This window comes from Cyprinodon variegatus, unplaced genomic scaffold (genome assembly GCF_000732505.1).
Source record: "Cyprinodon variegatus isolate N-32 unplaced genomic scaffold, C_variegatus-1.0 Scaffold1206, whole genome shotgun sequence".
Taxonomy (NCBI): Eukaryota; Metazoa; Chordata; class Actinopteri; order Cyprinodontiformes; family Cyprinodontidae; genus Cyprinodon; species Cyprinodon variegatus.
This window is the reverse complement of record NW_015151659.1, coordinates 85,102-103,846: the sequence shown is the minus strand read 5'-3', so window position 1 is coordinate 103,846 and position 18,745 is coordinate 85,102. Positions and strand designations below refer to the sequence as shown.

Sequence of the window (18,745 nt, the reverse complement as noted above, 5' to 3'; positions counted from 1 at the left end):
TCTATCTATCTATCTATCTATCTATCTATCTATCTATCTATCTATCTACATTTTATAAACATAGAGCTTTGCTTTCAGCAATTGATGGATTTGATCATTCAGGAGAAGTGAAATGGTGATAAACAGAGCAGCAGGGTTGACAGGCATTCCCTCTGAGGAGCAGAGGAGTAGATAATACAGTCTACAGTTTTTCCTAAAGTGACTTGGGCATTTCCTTCTTCTGTTTCTGGGAAAATCCTCCACTATACATTTACTTTACAATTTCATTGTGGTTATAATGTTTTCAGCATATAGTCAGGCTTTTTACTTTAATCAGTGCAATCATTGGAAAATAGATTTTTCCGTTTTACTCAGGTTAGCTTCGGGTGACATTAAAAATGGTTCAATGCATATACATGGGGAAAAAAAGCAAGACCAACCTGTAAGGATTCACATTGGAGCTGAAACCATGAATCAAATTAATAGTGATTAATCAATTATTGATATAAGTGTCAATTACTTTGGAAATTAGAATGAATTACTAAGTCTAATGGTACACAGACTCTGAAAATGCACTTAATGGAAAAAATGACCCCCTCACAGCAGTAAGACAAAACTACAAAAAATGTAAATATATTCCATTAAGGATAATAAAATCCTATTTATATGTTTGTACACATGTACTCATACTATAAATGCTCAAGCCATTTAATTAATAATTGAATTTTATTAATCTCACACTGGAGAAATTCACCTCTGCATTTGACCCATCCCCTTGCAGTCTGTGAGAGTGGGGGATCGACTCAGATCCTCTGGGGGCCAAGGGCAATACCCTAATCACTAGGCTGCCACTCAACTAAAATGTGCTATAAAATGTTTATTTTCTAAATTCCAAACAACTTTGTTATTCGTATTTATTGTCTTCAGTTTTATCCGGGAACGGGCTTTGGTTATGGCAGTCTCAGCAGAGATTCCCGGACTTTCCTCTCCTCAGAAACCTGCTAGATCATCCCCCGGGCCTCCTCCCAGTGGGACGGGCCTGGAACAACTCCTGAAGGCATTCACATTCTATGTCAGTTTAAGTGTCTGTGGATCAGGTTGCTGAAGCTTCCGCCTCTAGCTGTTGTCCAGTCCTCTTAGAACCGGACCCTCATAGTTCCCCCTGCAGGTGTTGGGTCTGTTTGTCTTAGGAGACCCTACCTTGGGCATTTAAGCCCTCTACCATTGCTAGTGGCGTCAGCTGTAATACATGGACTTCCAATCCTGAGGCTGTTGGTTTGAGACCCACCTTAGACTTTGGGGAGGTTGTAGTTTAGTGGTTAGTGCATAGAGCTTTGAATCCTGAGGCTCTGAGTTTGAGCCCCACAGGTTGCCAGGTTGAGCCAACGCTGCACATTAGCTGGCAGCCTTATGAAAAACAAAAATTATAAAAGCCTGTAAGCTAATCCAGCTCATGAGGTAAGTCACCTGTCCTGTTAAAGGGAGGCCTGGGTTCGTATCCCAGCTTGGGGGAATGAGCAAATACCCTCAACCCCACACTGCCCAGGGCGGCGCAAAATGACAGCCCACAGCCATAAATAACATAGCTTAACAGGAGGGAAATCTTTTTTATTTAGAAATGTTAATTTACTGACCTCTCTCTTTTTAGATTATAATCGATTAGTTAAAAAAATAAATAGATGAATTAGATAGAAATTAGTCGATAGGTACAACCCTATTCCACATGCTCTTGGACAGTATTGTATGTTATCTCTTCTTAGTTTTTTTTTATTCCTTTTTTAATTAGTGCTTTCCATATAAAAGTTCACAAACACAATTATACAAACCATTACTTGGCTATAAATGGCCGTTTATATTTCCCAAACCCTACCAATGTGAGAGACATTCATGGTCATTAAATGATAGCTTAGCTGATTTGGCACAACTGCCCACACACATCGTCAAAAAAGCACAAAGTGAAAGACTCTCACGCCCTGATATTTACATTAACAACGGGCAGCTTTCTGACACGTACCAACCTGCACTCACTGCCTTCGCTATAATACTGTTGGTATTTAGACAGTGTCATCTAAACCTCCCAAATATAAACTTGCCTGAACATATTGCACCTTCGCTCTGTTTGGCAGCTACTTACCAGCAAAGTCATCACATGAATCAGTAACCTCCCTTCTTCTCTGCACAGAACTTTGGGTCAGAGACGGTTTTGCGAATCCCCCCCCATGCACATGTGCTAGACTTTTAGACCAATGTGGTGTTGGGGGGGTTATCAGTTACTTCAGTGCCCACAAAGTTACTCTACAATTATTATAATGACAACATCACTGCAATGCTTAAACCACCAGCACCGGCGCTTTTAAGCTGTCATTACCTTCTGTCATTACACTCCCACATGAATGCTGGGAATTTCTCACTGAAGTGAGAGATCTTTGAGAGTGCGAGAGAATCTAGTCAAACAACCCCCACACCCTTACCCCATCAGCATGTGTTTCTTTAATGTGATGGGCCAACATAACATCAGGTAAATAGAATGATATGTAAATAAAAATCTGATAGCATTGTGCTTGCTTTATTCTGATGTCTCTAATCGACAGCCGCTGAATGCCACAAGCACTGAAAAGAGCAAACATGATGAAGATGGCAGTCTGGTCGGGTATAACGAAAACTTCTGGCCAGCAAGCTCAATCTGTTTTAAAGGAACCTAAGGCTCTGTTCACATGGAGATGAGATTGGGCGAATCTTTAGAGGTGCTTGAACGTTTAGAAGGGGCATCCGCAAAGACCTGGTGTTTTGGTAGAGTGAAAAAGGTCAAAATGCCAGTTTCTGGTATTCATGTGTAGAACCGTGATGAAATGTAACATCAAAGTTTATTAGTGTAAAATACTTTTGCGAGGCCCTTTATCAACATGTGTTGCCACCAGGCTGTTCACATAAAACCCATTTAGACTTGACACAAGATCCCTCTGTAGACTTTTTAAATGTAATTTCAGCTGAAACCCTTTGTCTTCCTGCACAACAACCTACTGTAGGCTTCCCCGGTGCAACCTGCAGGTTGAGAGTGTATTACATATGCCAGTAATAAGAACGATTGTGTCTCCTGACCATGTCTGGAGGGGCATTAGTTCCCCGGTCCCTCCATGCATTCCGTGGTTCATTTGCACCTTTGTTGTTTCTGTCTCTGTTCCACCCGATTCAATCTGATTTCTGCCCCTCCACTGGCCTCGGCCCTCCCCTTCTTGTCCCTCCCCTCTTCCTCCCTCCTCCCCAGCCTTCCCTGCATCCTTTGCTGCACCTTATCGCCCTCTCTCCATCTATCCAAATTTTCTTTATTGGCATGACAGGGACCGGTGGTTGGCGACAGCCGCCGTCACGGTGGAACAATGCGCTGCGATGCTGATTTTCATATGATAACAGCATCAGACCCAAAACTGCAGAGATCTACGCATTCAGCTTTCTTTTGCTTTTTGTCCTCTGTCTGCTCATTTTTTTCTTCACCTGCATAATAGCTGTGTTTGTTTTTTAAAAGACTATATAATCTCATATTATTGTGGCACTCTCTGCTAACCTCTGCTCCAACACGTCTGTCTTTTTTAAGCACCTCCCTCCACCCCAGCACCGTGTTGACAATCAAATTAAATCATTTTCATTCCCATGGCCTCTGACAATGTTGTTCTGAAGCTGCCCTGTTTGTAACAGCACTGTATATATCGCCCCGTCTGCCTCTTCTCTTTCTCTGTGTCTGCCTCCCTTCTCATATTTTTTCCCCTTGCTCTTCGCCATGTTGGCAGGGCCCAATCTACCAGCTGATATCAGCATTCCCTGGCACTCTGCCAACTGGCAACACTGCAGGAGAGAGAAAAAAATAGGGAGAGAGGGAGCGAATGAAAGAAAATTAGTGAATAATAGACGGCGGGAGGGTGCGAGAGGATGAGAGGGGGATGGGAGAAGTATGAATCAGGGAGAGAAAGAAGAGACAGACAAGAGGGGGAATGGAAGATGGGGAGAGAAAGAACAATAATGGTGGATTAAGAAAGTGTGTGCTATGTGTGAGTGTTCATGTGATTGATATGGGGTGATATCCCTGTGAGTCATAGCTGAGCTAAAATGTCAACTGGCTACATGAGAATCTCTTTGTCATACAGCCTCAGCGGCACACACAGGCAAACACACACGCGTCCTACAAACACATATATGATCCCGCCGCCATTCCAATGCCCACAAATCTGCCACACCTGCGAGCACAGATGTTCCATTGTTTTTGCCACATTGATTTATGACCTTTTGTGTTGTTGTGAGTGCATTCGCCGCTCCTCTACTGCACCGAAAGATGGGCAAAAAGCTTCGCCTGCATGTGCAGAAATCCAGTCAAACTGCTCTGCTATCCAAATTATTTTGGGGTGTGTGAGCAAGAGCTTGCCAAAAAAAAAAAAAAAAAGGCTCAATATGCTGTATATCACACTTCACATTTTAGCTGACAGTGTTAACTCGGATGACAGTCGCAGTGCAGTCAACACAATAGTAAAAACGCTTACATTTGTAAATTACCTAAACAAGTCGCCATGACTAAGCAAAGTATGGGTGACTGCAACCACACCCGTTCGGAGGATTCAAGAAATCTTGCATCGCAGTTAATGCATGCTCTGTGTGCATGGCGTCCAGATTTAAGCAGAAAAGGCTGCTACTGGATGTGTGTACAGGAAGGGTGTGTGGGGAAGTCAAAACACTGCGCGCCCATCCTGTTTGGGACAGTCCGTGTCCTGCAGTGGTGCCCTTAACTTCTAAACAGACGCACACACACGTACACACCGCTGCGCAGTCACACTCCGGCTAATCATCCCATATGTGCTGACAGTATGCGGCAGAGTCCCGCGAGCACATGTAGGAGGAAGAACAGGTGCACACCTGTTACACGTTGAAGTGTATGCATGCACCCACTCAGGCTGAGGAGTAAATTAAGATCAAGTCATGAGCTTCTTTTATGTAGACACACTGAAACACATTTAAACCAGTGAGCAACCGTGTCTGTCGTTTTGTGGTTGAAAAAGGGTGATGGAACGAGTTCAAATGCCTTCATTGTAAATTGCTTTTAATCCTATTCTGAAAAAAAAAACCTGGCACCTCTGGTTTGATGCTCAGTATTTCAAATCAGTGCCTCCTCCTCTTACATGAATTTACCCAAAGCTTCTAAAAATCACAAAGATGAGGTTTGTTTTACAGCTGAGCAAGAAAGCAAGCTCAATTTTATTTTTATTTTTTTTTAAGTTTGAGATATTTCTGTTAAATAGTTTGTCCACTAATTTGGTTTATTTACTTTTGTTGTTCCCAGGAAATTATTGAAGAAGGCTGCCTCAGAAGCGTATCCGCCCTTGGCCAAGACACTAAAGAATGGCATAACATCACACACACTGCTGGTAAATTTCTACTCTTGCCTTATAGACCAGATGTATATGTTAAAGACATACAAGGATCAGCATTTAGAAAGCGAAAAATTAGAAAGCAGAAACTCAGTTGGAGATAGAGGGGTGGAAGTGTTAGGGTGAACAGTTTTTCAAAGATATGTTATTCTGGTTTTGTTGTCTTTCAGTGATAGAGGATGGATTCTCCACCAGAGTGTGTTTTGTCTCTTACATGTGAGCAGCCCCAGTCTCCGCAAACGCTGCCATCTCTTGACCACAGCCCTCAACCATCCTCTCCTTTACCCGACAGCCCAGTTGTACTTCCGATCCCTAGCCCTGAACCTTCCCCGCAGAGTCCAGACACAACGCCGTACTTCCCCCTCTCTCCCTTCCCCCTCCAAGAGGTCAACAATAATGACTGCCTTGATCTGGATGGTGAGGATTGCGAAGAAGAACTAGATGGAATTCCATCCCCAACCCCAGCAGTGGCTTTGTTTCCAGGTGGAGGAACTCAAGACGTAGGATGCGGCCCAGGTTTGGATTCTTCCCCACCAGACACACCATCAGCTCCGTTCCTCGGGTATGGCGCCCTGGAATTGGCCCTTTCTTCAGGACAGGGAGGAAACTGCAGTGATGAATTAGATCTCCAACTGTTCCAGAAGGAAACTGTTACTAGGGCCATACCTGGGGCTGGAGGGGCCTCACCTGGGCCTGCGCTCAGGTTTCCCTGTCGTGTGTGTGGGAAGAGGTTTCGATTCCAAAGCATTCTCTCCCTTCATGCTAGAGCACATAGTTTGGACCGGGACCGAAAATCTTCATCGCTTTACAGCACTAGACCTCCCTCATCTTCCCTGAAACAGCACCTAAAAATACGCCAGAACCATAAAGATTTTCTCTCCAATCACAGAAGTGGCTCAAATCAGCGTTTACTGCCAAAAACTCTCATCCAGCACCTCACAGAGGACGAGAATGTGAATGGAGAGGATAAAGGTTTGGATGATGATCTGAAGACAGACAGGAACCCAAACTTTTTACTGGATGACAGCACACCCTTGACCCCTCCACTTACAGAAGACCCTGTATCTCTAACTTCCCCTTATTCTTCCACTGGCGAGGGCTCATCTGTTGCCACTGCACCTACGTTTCGCTGCCATGCCTGCAAGGGGAAATTCCGCACAGCTTCAGAACTGGCGCGTCACGTCCGCATCCTCCACAACCCTTACAAATGCACCCTTTGTCCTTTCTCTGCCAGCCAAGAAGAGAGTCTGGCATCTCACTTACAGGAGTGCCACCCGTCCCCCGATGCGTCTGCCTTGACAACTGCCTTCAACTGCAGGACCATCATTGACACACCAGTGCCCACACCATCACATACCCCCGCCCCTACCCCAAGTAATCCTCCGATTACATCGGCTGCTGGAGTCCCTTCCTCCTCCTCATTGCCAGCATTTCGCTGTGATACTTGTGGCCAGAGATTTACCCAGTCCTGGTTCCTGAAGGGACACATGCGAAAACACAAGGATTCCTTAGACCATAAGTGCCAGGTCTGTGGCCGTGGCTTTAAGGAGCCTTGGTTCCTTAAGAACCACATGAAAGTTCATCTTAACAAGCTCGGCCTCAAAGCCGGATTGGGACACCATAGCATTCTCATGAGTGCCGAGCAACAGTCCAAGGGCTCTGCAAGCACTCACACCCTCAACTCTTTGTACTCAAGCCTGCTTATGGCCCAGAGAGGAGGCGGAGCTAGAGGTGGAAGGTCTGACAGAGAAACTGGGGGTAGGGTTGATATGAGTTTAAGCAAGTCTGCCATCCTGGGATATCTTGGATTGCCCAGTGATGGCAGTGGGGCAAGTTGCATGGAAAGACTTCAAGCAGCAGCTCAGGTGGCAGAGATGGGAAATAGTGATGGAGGAATTGGTGGAGGCAGCAACCCTGGCAATAGAGTGGGGGGAGCATCGAGAAGCACAAGTGAAACATCAGCTATTTCAGAAGGAGGGGAACAGGCGACTTGGTGGCAGCTGGTTGCTCGTAGCCTGGCTGTGGCTCAGCATCAGCAGAGGCCACAGCAACGAGGACAGCAGCAAGGTCAGCGAGCTCCAGGTCGAAGTTCAGTGATCACAGAAGCAGACCAAATCAGGGCCTACCGATCCGGCCTGGATCCCAGAGCAGAGACAGGAGCTGGGGGACCTTGGGAATGCCCCGACTGTGGGAAGCTGTTCCGCAGCCTACAGCAGGTGGTGGTGCATGCTCGTGTCCACGCTCAGAGGCCACAGAATCGTAGCACCAGTGAAGAAGACGGGACTGCTAATCGTAGAGGAATGGGACTAGGAAGAGGAGGCAACAGTGAAGCAAGACCAGAATCCCAGCTTCACAGCAGTGGATCCCAGCAAACAGGAGATATAAGACAGGAATCAAAGCTGAACAGTGTTGGATCTCAGCAAACAGGAGGAGTCACCGGCTTTCACTCTGTTATATCAAACTTCAAAGGTATCACATCTGCATTTGTTTTTTGCTTGGTCAGATATGTTGTGTATAGTTTGACTTTCTAAGTATTGTGTTTATATTTTCCTCACTTTTTTCCTCTTTTCAAGGTGAAAACGGCTTTGGAGCAGTCTCCTCCATGCCCTCGGTTCCCACCAGGGAGCGAGTGCGTGGCAGAGGGATCAAAGACTGCCCCTACTGTGGCAAAGCCTTCCGCTCTTCCCACCATCTCAAAGTGCACCTGAGAGTTCACACAGGTGAGACGTTACTGTTGATTTAATAAGCTACTATTCACTTTTTTCCTTCAGCAATCCCTGAAAAGCCTTTTTTTTTAAGTCTTCTTTATTATTCAGAAATACTTCTTTATAGTTCTACCTCTTGACTCCAGAGAGCTGACCATTGCTAATCATAGATCTCCACTGCAGGCAAGTGAGCGGCTCCAGAGGAGCACATATTAACATTAGCTTCTAAAGAGAAAATGAAGCCATGCTAAGATAGAAAAATGAGAAATAGTTCATTTACGGAGAACCAGTACTGCCATACTCGTAAAAAAAAAAATAAAAAAATAGCTAAATGCATGATTTACTCACCTAATTAATAGTTTAACAAATTCATTAATATATCATTAAACAAAACAAAATGAAAGAGACTGGATATTTGCCCTGTTTTTGTTGTTAATTTTTCACAGACGTGAATTTATTAACAGACAGCTCAAAATGATGAAAGGTGACACTTTTAATCAGAATATCGAGTATGTCAAACTTCTGAAATATTGATTCGGTTAGTTCAGTTATAGCAGGGTTTGTTGACCAATGTCCATCATTTAGATGTTAATGAAAAGGACAACAGTGCCTCCAAATCCGAGACCATGGTCTTTAGCTGGAAAAGGGTAGAGTGCTTTCTCCAGGTTGGGGAGGATGTACTGACCCTAGTGGAGGAGTTTTAAGTATCTTGGGGTGTTGTTCACAAATGAGGGGAAGATGGAGCGGAGGATCAATAGGCTGATTGGTGCAGCGTCTGCTTTCAAGTGTGCGCTGTACCAGTCTGTTGTGGTGAAGAGAGAGCTGAGCCAAAAAGCAAAGCTCTCGATTTATTACTTTCCTACCCTCATCTATGGTCATGAGCTTTGGGTCATGACCGAAAGAACGAGATTCCAGATACAAGTTGCTGAAATGAGTTTTCTCCGTAGTGTGTCTGGGCTCTCCCTCAGAGATAGGGTGAGGAGCTCGGTCATCCAGGGAGGACTCAGAGTAGAGCCGCTGGTGAAGTGTTCCAGGCACGTCCCACCGGGGGGAGGCCAAGGACACGCAGGAGGATGCCTCGGAGCGCCTTGGGATTCCCCCGGAGGGGCTGGCCCAAGTGGCTAGGGAGAGGAACGTCTGGGCCTCCCTACTGAAGCTGCTACCCCCGTGACCCGACCCCGGATAAGCGGAAGATGGATGGATGGATGGATGGATGGATGGATGGATGGATGGATGGATGGATGGATGGATGGATGGATGGATGGATGGANAATGGACATTAGGTGAAAAAAAACAGAGAGCTGTGTCTTCCAGCATAGTCTCAAGAACATGGAGGACAATACAGGAGAAAGGAAGTAACTTTAGGAGAGATGGACAGGCCTGTTGGAGGTCTTCAGTCCATCAGCAGGAGTGGTATCTTCTCCTTTTGGAATAAGCCCTACAAAGTAACCTCCATCAGGCAGGAATGTATGTTCCTGACCAAACCATAAGAAACAGACTTTATAAGGATGTTTGAAGGGCTTTAGTCAGACTTGTGCGAAATGTTATTCGCTAGAAAACACTAGAATTGGCAGGTTTGCCCTGACCTAATCCTCATCTGACAGATGAAATTGGGTGAAAAGAAGCTGAGGTGACCCTCACGCTGTGTGCAGGATTGCTTTACATGATAGGTTTGGTGGTAGACGTTGTATTGGTCTGGGTAGGTATAATCAGAGAGCGAGGCCCAGACCCCTAAAGGACTACCAGGACTGCCATCAGGTATCGGGATGAACTCCTCCGACCAACAGTCAGACCCTTTATCAGTGCAGGGAGTTCTGGGTTCATGATAATGCATAATAACACCTGTCCTCATGTGACAAGAGATTACAAGCAGTTTATGGAGGACAGAGGTGTTGTAGCACTGACTGACCTAAAATCAATCGAACATTTCTAGAACATCCCATTTAGGTCAATTGATATTACCCGGTGGCATCTTAGACTGTCCAGGAGCCCAGCAGTTAGCTAGTGAGGGTCTGGAAAGTTAAAAAGGACCCAGAACATCATCTGTTCAGCAGCCCTTAGGGGGCCATAGAAAGTACTCAGTACAGCAATGACATTTCAGCAAATTGAACCAGCCTGCTGCATCAGTTGTCAGTGACATTATATTAATCCCTCTGAGGGTTAATGATTTTCATCAAATGATGTGGCATCGCTACGTAGCTAAGACACTATCCGTTTCATAACAGTATGAATATCCATCTGATGAGTTTTCCAAGGTGTTCCTTTAAGTTTCCAAGAATTGCTCATTATTTTCCTTAGCCTTTTCAGGTTATATATATCTATTCCCTCACATAAATATCTACAAAAATATTTCACAACCGGCTGGGCAATATGGCTTACAATAAAGCCTCATTTCAAATCAGTTAATCAATTTTTTTCTCGTTTTGTTTCATGAAAGCTAATTACAAAATCTTGCTCTTAGAGAAAATCATCCCTTCTGGGAGTTGACCTGAATTCAAAGTGCAACTAACAGCAAAGCATGCTTGTCGAATAAGCTGGCTGGCCCTGCTGTTGCAAACAGTGAAAAAAAGTTAGCAGCTAGTGGTGTTATACATTTAGCCTGATTACTAGTTTTAAGGTTACTTTTTAGGAGTAAAAAGGAAGAGACTGATGTGAACTATGGAAGCCTGAGGAGCATATTTTCAGAGGATTTGATCTTTTAAATGCCAAATTCTAATGAATGGATAAAACAGATTTTAGCTCAGAATTGGTTTCCTTCTTTTAATTCTTAAAGGACTATTTATCTTTTTTCCTCAAATGTAGCTTACCTCACAGTTTTCTGTGATCTCAAAAACCGATGGGATAGTTTGAAAAAATATCGATTGTATTTTTATATTCAGTTACATGGTCAAGTACACAAAAAACAAATAATTTAATTCTTAAAGCGGTATCTCTGTGGTTTAAAGGGGGCAAGGCAGGTTTGTAGACCATTGAAATAATTTACAACAGCTAAAGATTGAAATATATATGCCTTATAGTACATTATTACATTTGGTAAGCTATTTATTAGATGAGTAATTAATTATTTAAGAAAAAGGATTATCTATATATCTTATTTAGGCAGAATTGGCATCTAAACCCACTACTCCTTCTTGCCTGCACCTTCGCCTCTGCTACAGGTAGATGTTTTTGACTGATTATTGAAATACTGATGGTTTTTATGTGTAAGATAAAATGATTCAATCTAATAAAGGACAGAAAATCTATGGAGCCTGGAGTAGAGTCATTGCTCCTCCACATTACAGATGCCTCCTGGTCACCTCATCGGGAGGTGTTCCAGGCATGTCCCATTCGGAGGAGGCCAAGTGGAAGGCCTGGGACACACTGGAGGGACTCTGAGCTGGCCTAGTGTCGCCTCGGGGTCCCCCCCCAGAGCAGCTGGATTAAGTGTGTGTGGATCAGGATGTCTGAGTATCTTTGCTTAGACTGCTGCCTCCGCGTCCCGGACCCGGATTGGCGGAAGAAAGTGAATGGATGGATGTATGTAAGGTTTGAAGGGACAAAAAATTTTAGTTTGTACAGAGCAGTGGCGGTTGCTGCTCTCTGAAACAGTAGAGGCTCATTGGTGCTAATTAAATCCAAACATCATGTTTTGCATTAACAAATCAAATGAAAATATCTGGTGTGAAGCGCTCTGAAATAATAAAACTCCAGAAACCATGGCAAGAGTTCAGCACTAAACGATTGGTCTGTCTGAGAGATCTCTTTCCCTCTCCATGAGGAAACCCTCCTCCTTGTCTGGTCACAGTCAGTCAAAATTTCTAAAGTATGTTTGCCAATCAGCATCAAGCAGCCAGCTTCAAGACCCGCCCCTAATAGGCCACCTAATAGGTTTAGCCTCACAGAAAGTGACGTATTTTGGCTTGTCTTGGCGGAGGCTCAAACCTAAACAGGGATTTCTCATAGAGGCTGACAGGCAGCGTCCTGCTGCTACAGAGCGAAGGGTAGATGGTGTCCAAGCGCAGAATAAACCGCTGATTGATGCACAACATACTCACGAAATCAGGCACATATCTAATACAGTTTGATAACTACATATATGAAGTTTGAAAATTTATATTTTACCAAGAATTTTACTAAATTTATAGGGGAGGCTTAGCCTTCCTAGTATTCAATGAGAAATCACCACTGTTACGTTATATACTTCTCTTAAACTCTTACATATATTGAAGAGATAAAGCCAAAACACAATGGTAAACAGATAGTAGCACATTGTCGAGAAACCAACTTTACATGTTCAGGTACTGAAATGTTTCCCTTCACAGTTTTTCCTCCAGAATTGTGGTTCATTTATCTTAGACCATTAACATGACCCTGCTGAGTGTCAGAATCCCCTCAACATGATGCTGCCACCGCTATGCTTCACTGGGGGAATGGTGTGTTTTCCACCAGAGTTAGCTGTTTGCGTGTAGAACTTTACTGCCTTTTACACTCTTTAGACTTTAGGCTGTAAAAGAGTCAGCAAAATTTGTTCTGCTTTCCAACAATTTCTTAGTTATATAACACTTGAAAAGAGATACAATAAATGAAAGGTTGTCTATGAAACCCTAAAAAATATTTCCCTTGGTCTTCGACTTAAATCCTAATAACATATGCAAACACCTTTTTTTTTTTTTTACCTGCAAGCCAGGAGAAAGCTGAGGGTGTCAGAAAATATTTGCAATCCAATGTAGCTTAAAGTCTCAGTTTATAATTATCACTGTCTCGCTACTAACACAGGTATGCAGGTTTATAATATAGAGGGAGTAAGGGGCTTTTATTAATAGCAATCGGGTACTAAGAATAAAAAAAGACATGCAGCAACTATCTTGAGGTTGGAGAATGAGCCCCAGGCATCTGAATTGACACCTTCATGTATGGAGAGATGCCAGATCTACCACAACACCAAATCTACAAGAAGATGTTTGCTTCGTGAGTGTTACTTAGAAAAAAAAACCTGGCCTCTCTTACAAGCGTCTCACTTGCATTGTAAATGGATGATCCATATTCATGCCCACTACAAGCATCTCTTAGTTTCCTTTTGCCAGATAAAGCTTATTAAAATGAAAGACCCTGTTGTCCATTTGTGAGATCCTCATCAACTGTTAGCTGGAGCAGCTCCAAAGTGCTCTTTGTGAATTCCTCATCCTATTCTCACCATCATTACTCAGAACAAAATCCAATTGTGAGCTGACCCTTCATGTATGCTCAGCGTTTTTATGTTATGTGGATAGGATCTTTTACACTTTTTCGTATGTAATGGGTATCCTGCTGTTGACAAGCAACTTGATCCTCTGGTAAACCCAGCTGAGGTATTTTAACAGTTATGGAACACTGCCATCTTCCTTCTAACTGGAAAACTACAGCTCCAACCAACCACACTCTCATAAAAAAGCACATATGTCTGTGATCAGAAAACATGTAGCCCCGTAACGATGACTGTTAAATGCTTTTGTTTCTGCACATATTGCTTACTTTACTCTATAGGAATCCAGCTAATGATGATTGCTCTTAAGTAAACTTTGTTGCTCAATACATTGTCTTACAAATAATTTTCCCTCATGAACTTTTTCACACTACATCATAATTTAACAACGAAACTCACTGCATTTTAATGGTAAAGTATTTTTTTTTTACACAGATGTTAAAACTTGCATTTTTATTAATAACCTTTCACATTGATGACTTAAGTAGAAAAAAAGTGCTGTAATCCACTTGTCAAAAACAATAAAACATTTTTAGAGCATTGAACATCCACAGCACTTCTTACTTGATGATCTGAACATGCTAATCCAGCCATTATGCACCGTCCAATTAAACCCACACACTGCATAAGGAAAGCAGGAATCAGAAAAGCACAGAGTAACCAGGTCTTGGTCACTCTGAAGGAGCTGCAGAGATCCACAGCTTTGGTGGAATTGATCAGACTGAACAGCTGTTAGTCATGCATGTAAATAATCTATGAGAAACAAAAAAAAGTCCTTTTTTCCCACTTCACAATTATGCAAAAATGTATCTTTAAGTGGAAATAGTTTTGCAAAGCACTATAAGCTAGATGCTGAATATTTTGTTTCTTACACAGGCCATTGATCTTAATGTCAGCTAATTTATTTTTCTTTATCTACAAACTTTCGTTTACCAATTTAAATGAAGAGTAATGAAGACAAATTGGAAACCTATGATGTGAAAACAATGTTACTCATTTCTTAACTTTTTCAGAATGTGGAGAAAACTTTTTTGCCTTCTCAGACTCCTAAACTGCCCTCCTCCCAGACACCCCTTTTAACTCCTCTAGGGCAGCGGCCCCCAACCACCGGGCCGTGGACCGGTGCCGGTCCGTCGGTCATTTTGTACCGGGCCGCACAGAATAATTTATCAACGATCAGAGTCTAAGTGATGTTTTATTTTGAAAAATATAAAAAATTGCGGTATTCTCTCCCAATTACATCAGTCGGTGCATCTGTGCCTCTTGACACAGGTTAAGACTCATCCTATCTATAACATCCTATCTTTGTGAAGCGTGATTTTCTGCGGTTACAGCGACCAAAACACAGCTACGGAGCAGACTGGACATAAGGAGCACACTTCGTGTGTCATTGTCTCCGATTACGCCTCGATGGGACCGGCTTGTTTTATTTTTATGCTGTTTGTATTTGATTTTATGTCTGTCGTATCATTTTGCTTGATCGTATTTACCCGCCCGGCCAGTCTGCGCGAGGGGTGGGGTGTATTTCAATACAATCAAGTAAAAAACGGTCCAAAGGAGAGACCCCTGGTCCTCCTCCTGGTGGGACACGCCTGGAACACCTCCTAAAGAAGGCACCCAGGCAACTTCTGAAACTCCTCTCCTCTTGATATGAAGGAAAAGCAGCTCTACTCCAAGCCTCTTTTGGATGGCCAAGCTCCTCGCCCTATCTATAACATAGTGCCTAGTCGCCACGTAGAGAAAGCTCATCTCAGCTGCTTGATCTGGGATCCTCCTTTAGTTGTGGATCCAGATTTCATGGTATTAGGTAAAGGTAGGAACGTAGGCCAAGCAGTCAATCGAGAGCTTTTCCTTTTGGTTCAGCTTTCTCTTCATTACAACAAACTGGTGCAGCATCCAGATTATAAGGGAAGTCTATTGACTCCATTCTTCCCTCATTTATGATGAAGAAGAACCCAAAATACTTGAACTCCTCAACATGTGGCAGCCTCTAGCCTGAATAGGGTCTCTTTCACTAGCTTCTAGCTATGCTTATTTTTGTATTCAGATTTATTTTGTTTTTTCTTGCAGGTGAGAGACCCTACAAATGCCCCCACTGTGACTACGCCGGCACTCAGTCTGGCTCACTGAAGTACCACCTCCAACGACACCACCGGGAGCAACGCAATGCCTTATCAGCTTCCTCCAATTCCTCCTCTGGCTCCACTTCCAGCATCCACACATCTGGCACCCCTGGACTAGTCAAGCAGCGTCGTTCTCAACTCAACCACAGCCCAATTAATCGAGGCACAGCTGATATGCCCACTTCGCGGTCCGGTCAGCAATCCTGGCTCCTGGGCCTTCCAGACCAACGTGAGCATCGTAAGGCTCTGGCAGCTCTACGGGATGTTGACCTGGAGACCCAGTACAGGTATCTGTCTGGGGTTATGGGGGCACTGTACCAAGGAGGAATGGAAGGAGGTTGGATCAGGGGATCCCCACCACCAAAGACTGCTAAAGTTTCCCGGCGTAAACCTCTCACGACTAGTCGAATGGTTCAACCACAAAATGATAACGATGAGCAAAAGCCATCAGCTACGGAGGGAGGATTTGAGCCTTTGGATCTTTCCCGACGCACCTCCCCCAGCCATGGTGGGATAGAGGAGAATGAAGGCACTAGTGCAGCAGAAGACGGGGTTGTGTTTGGTGTAGATGGTGAAAAGGATAGCACAACAGGGGTCAAACTTAGCCAGTGTTTGTTCTGCCCTTTCCATACATCATCAGCAGAGTTGATGGCCATGCATATCCAGGTCAACCACACAAGCAAGTCCAGGCGTAAGAGGGTCTCCTCTACTCTCCTGGATGACGACAGAGCCCAAAGGGCCTCCAAGCCACGAATGGATACCTCTGACCTTGATCCTCTTACAGGATGGAGGCACGTGAGTGAGGATGAACCCTTGGCCCCTGTGGGCCACTGGTCCTCCTCTCAGCACTATATTCCAAACGGTCACCCTGAGGATACAGCAGATCATCAGTGGGATGCTTCTTATCATCAAGACTCGATGTCCTCAGCGACCAAGAATGTAAGAGAGGATCCTGCTGTCAAGGAAAAGACAGCGGAAGAGAAAGAAATGGATATGGAATTTGAAGAGAACATGGAGAGCAGCAGCGTGGAGGATTTGCAGGATCGAGATCTGAGGATGTCGCTTGACCTTTCACCACCTGTGAGCCCTAACCGCATGGCAGAGGAGGACGAAAAGGTCCTAACAGATTAAAAACGCCTCTGCGTTTTCAGCTGTATATGTGATGGAACTAAAAAAGGGAATGTGACAAGAAAGCATCCCTTCATAATTTAATTTATGAGAGAACATAGAGTCTTGAAGAAAAACAGAGGGGAAAAGAGCTGCTTTAATGTTCCTTCTGGTATGAATTGTCTATTTTCTTTGTAACAGTTTAATCCTCTAAAAAATACACTAATATCCCTGTAATATCTAAGGAGCATGGACACAACTTTTCAGATTTTTGTAGGCCACATTTTGTATTCTTCCCCTTCCAAGAATAACTCCAAGCTTGAGGCTTTTCAGGATCATGTCCTATTCAACAAACGTCTACGTCTACTACCATCATTCCAGAGTCACAAACCATTGGATATACTGTTATAAGGGCAGTGTATTCCTGACTAGTACAGCGAGTGAGCTGAACAGGTAACTCTCCTGACTGACCCCTGAACAGTTTAATGCTGTCAACTTCAGCTTCCTCCTCAATCAACTGAAAATTTTAAGATATTTGGCATTAATTTAAGGCATGAGGTGACTGTTTCCTCGTCTGTGTATCACTGCCTTTTTTCTCGGCTGTTTATTGATTACTGTCCTAAAAAAACTCTGAAAGGAAGGTTTGTATTTTTATTTTATTTTTTATGTCGTTGGTGTAATCAGTTAGTGCCTGTTCATGTACATGTTGTTCGAAAGAGTCTCTGGTGTCACCCGAGTCTCACATAGGTTGCTCATTTTATCGGAATATACAGTTTCAAATGATTTAAATACAATATATTTGTTAAAAGTGGTTCTAGGGTGTTGTGAATAGTTGTAAAAGAAATGCTACGTCATAGCGTAATGTTCTCGGCACAAACTGTAGCTGGTTTGTGGCTCATTTTAAAAAGTATTCTTTTTTTTTAAGTAGGCAATGATGAAATGTTTAAAGACCACAAGATAGAAATTTGTCGGCTTAGAATTCCCTACTCACAATGGAATTGAGGTTGAGGTCCATCGTAGTGAACGAATAATTAATCATGGGTTTGTTTTAGGGCTGTAGGGGGGCGATATTGACCTCTCTTCCACAATCAGTTGGCACATTGTTTCTAAAAAAAATTAAAGGTGTCACAAAAAAGCATTTAGTTGAGATAGAGGGTAGAAAAGGAGAGATGAATAGAATCGCTGCCAGACAAGACTAAATTCAAGAAATAAGTTGTACTTTTGGGTTATGTCTTTTAGGCAACTAGAATCCTTCTCTTTTTTTTCTGTAAAAAAGGAAAAGACAATGGTAGGAGTAATTATTAAAACACTAACACATGCTTAGACATCCCAGTAGTATATGTGTAGCTTTTGTAAAGACAAGAAAAGAAAAACCCACAGACCCTTTTGTTTATTTTCATTTCAAGATGCTTACAGAAAAAGGTTATCAATATAGGTATTATTGATTATAATGTTTGTGAGCTAAGACTAGTTGGAATGTCTATACAGAGCACTGTGCAAGGTTTGAGTTCCCAAAGTAGTTGTTTTTATGTTGACTCTATCAATAGACCAAACTTTTTGTTTCTCCAATGGCAGTTTTTGTTGTCATTTAAATGTGTAAGTGTGTGGTTTGAGTAGATTTACCCCATCAATTAGCAAAGAGAAGCAGCGTAATCAAAGTTTAAGAGCCTAAATCATTAATGCTATAAAGCGCTAACTAAAATAATATTTCAAAGATTGTGAATACATAGCGAATAGATAGCACTGGTTGAAGCATACTAATTATTTTCTTATTTGATGGGGTATAGGGCTTTTGGAGTGATATCAGAGCAAATGTTGGCATAATTCTGCATCAGCATCAGTACACATCTACATTAAAAATATACTACCAGATATTTCTAAAGAGTTTTCTAAATATATTTTGTGTTTACAAGGAGGCATCAGACATATTTGATCCTACACATACATTTACAGTGGATTATATTTTGACATCACTCTTATGCCATGGCGTTTTGTGCGTACAGCAGTGAGCGGTAGTGATTATGCTAACACTAGCTTGCTTCTTTGTGGGTGACTTGTACACTTATTTTTGCTAACATTTCCAAGAAATGGTCCCACAATGCCAAAATTAGTTTCTGTTTATGGAATTTAAAATGCAAATGTATATATATATAATATGTACATACATATATATATATATATATATATATATATATA

General features: G+C 42.9%; 1 protein-coding gene across 1 annotated transcript in view; it reads left to right on the top strand.

The window, feature by feature from the left end:
• Positions 1-18,694, top strand: part of LOC107102122 (zinc finger protein 536-like) — a 30,144-nt gene extending 11,450 nt beyond the window's left edge. The window contains exons 2-5 of the mRNA XM_015401302.1: positions 5,303-5,387; positions 5,561-7,859; positions 7,964-8,110; positions 15,390-18,694. Coding sequence (XP_015256788.1) covers positions 5,570-7,859; positions 7,964-8,110; positions 15,390-16,573 — 3,621 coding nt within the window. The 5' untranslated portion in view covers positions 5,303-5,387; positions 5,561-5,569 and the 3' untranslated portion in view covers positions 16,574-18,694. The remainder of the gene's footprint in view (positions 1-5,302; positions 5,388-5,560; positions 7,860-7,963; positions 8,111-15,389) is intronic.
• The last annotated feature ends 51 nt before the right edge of the window (positions 18,695-18,745 follow it).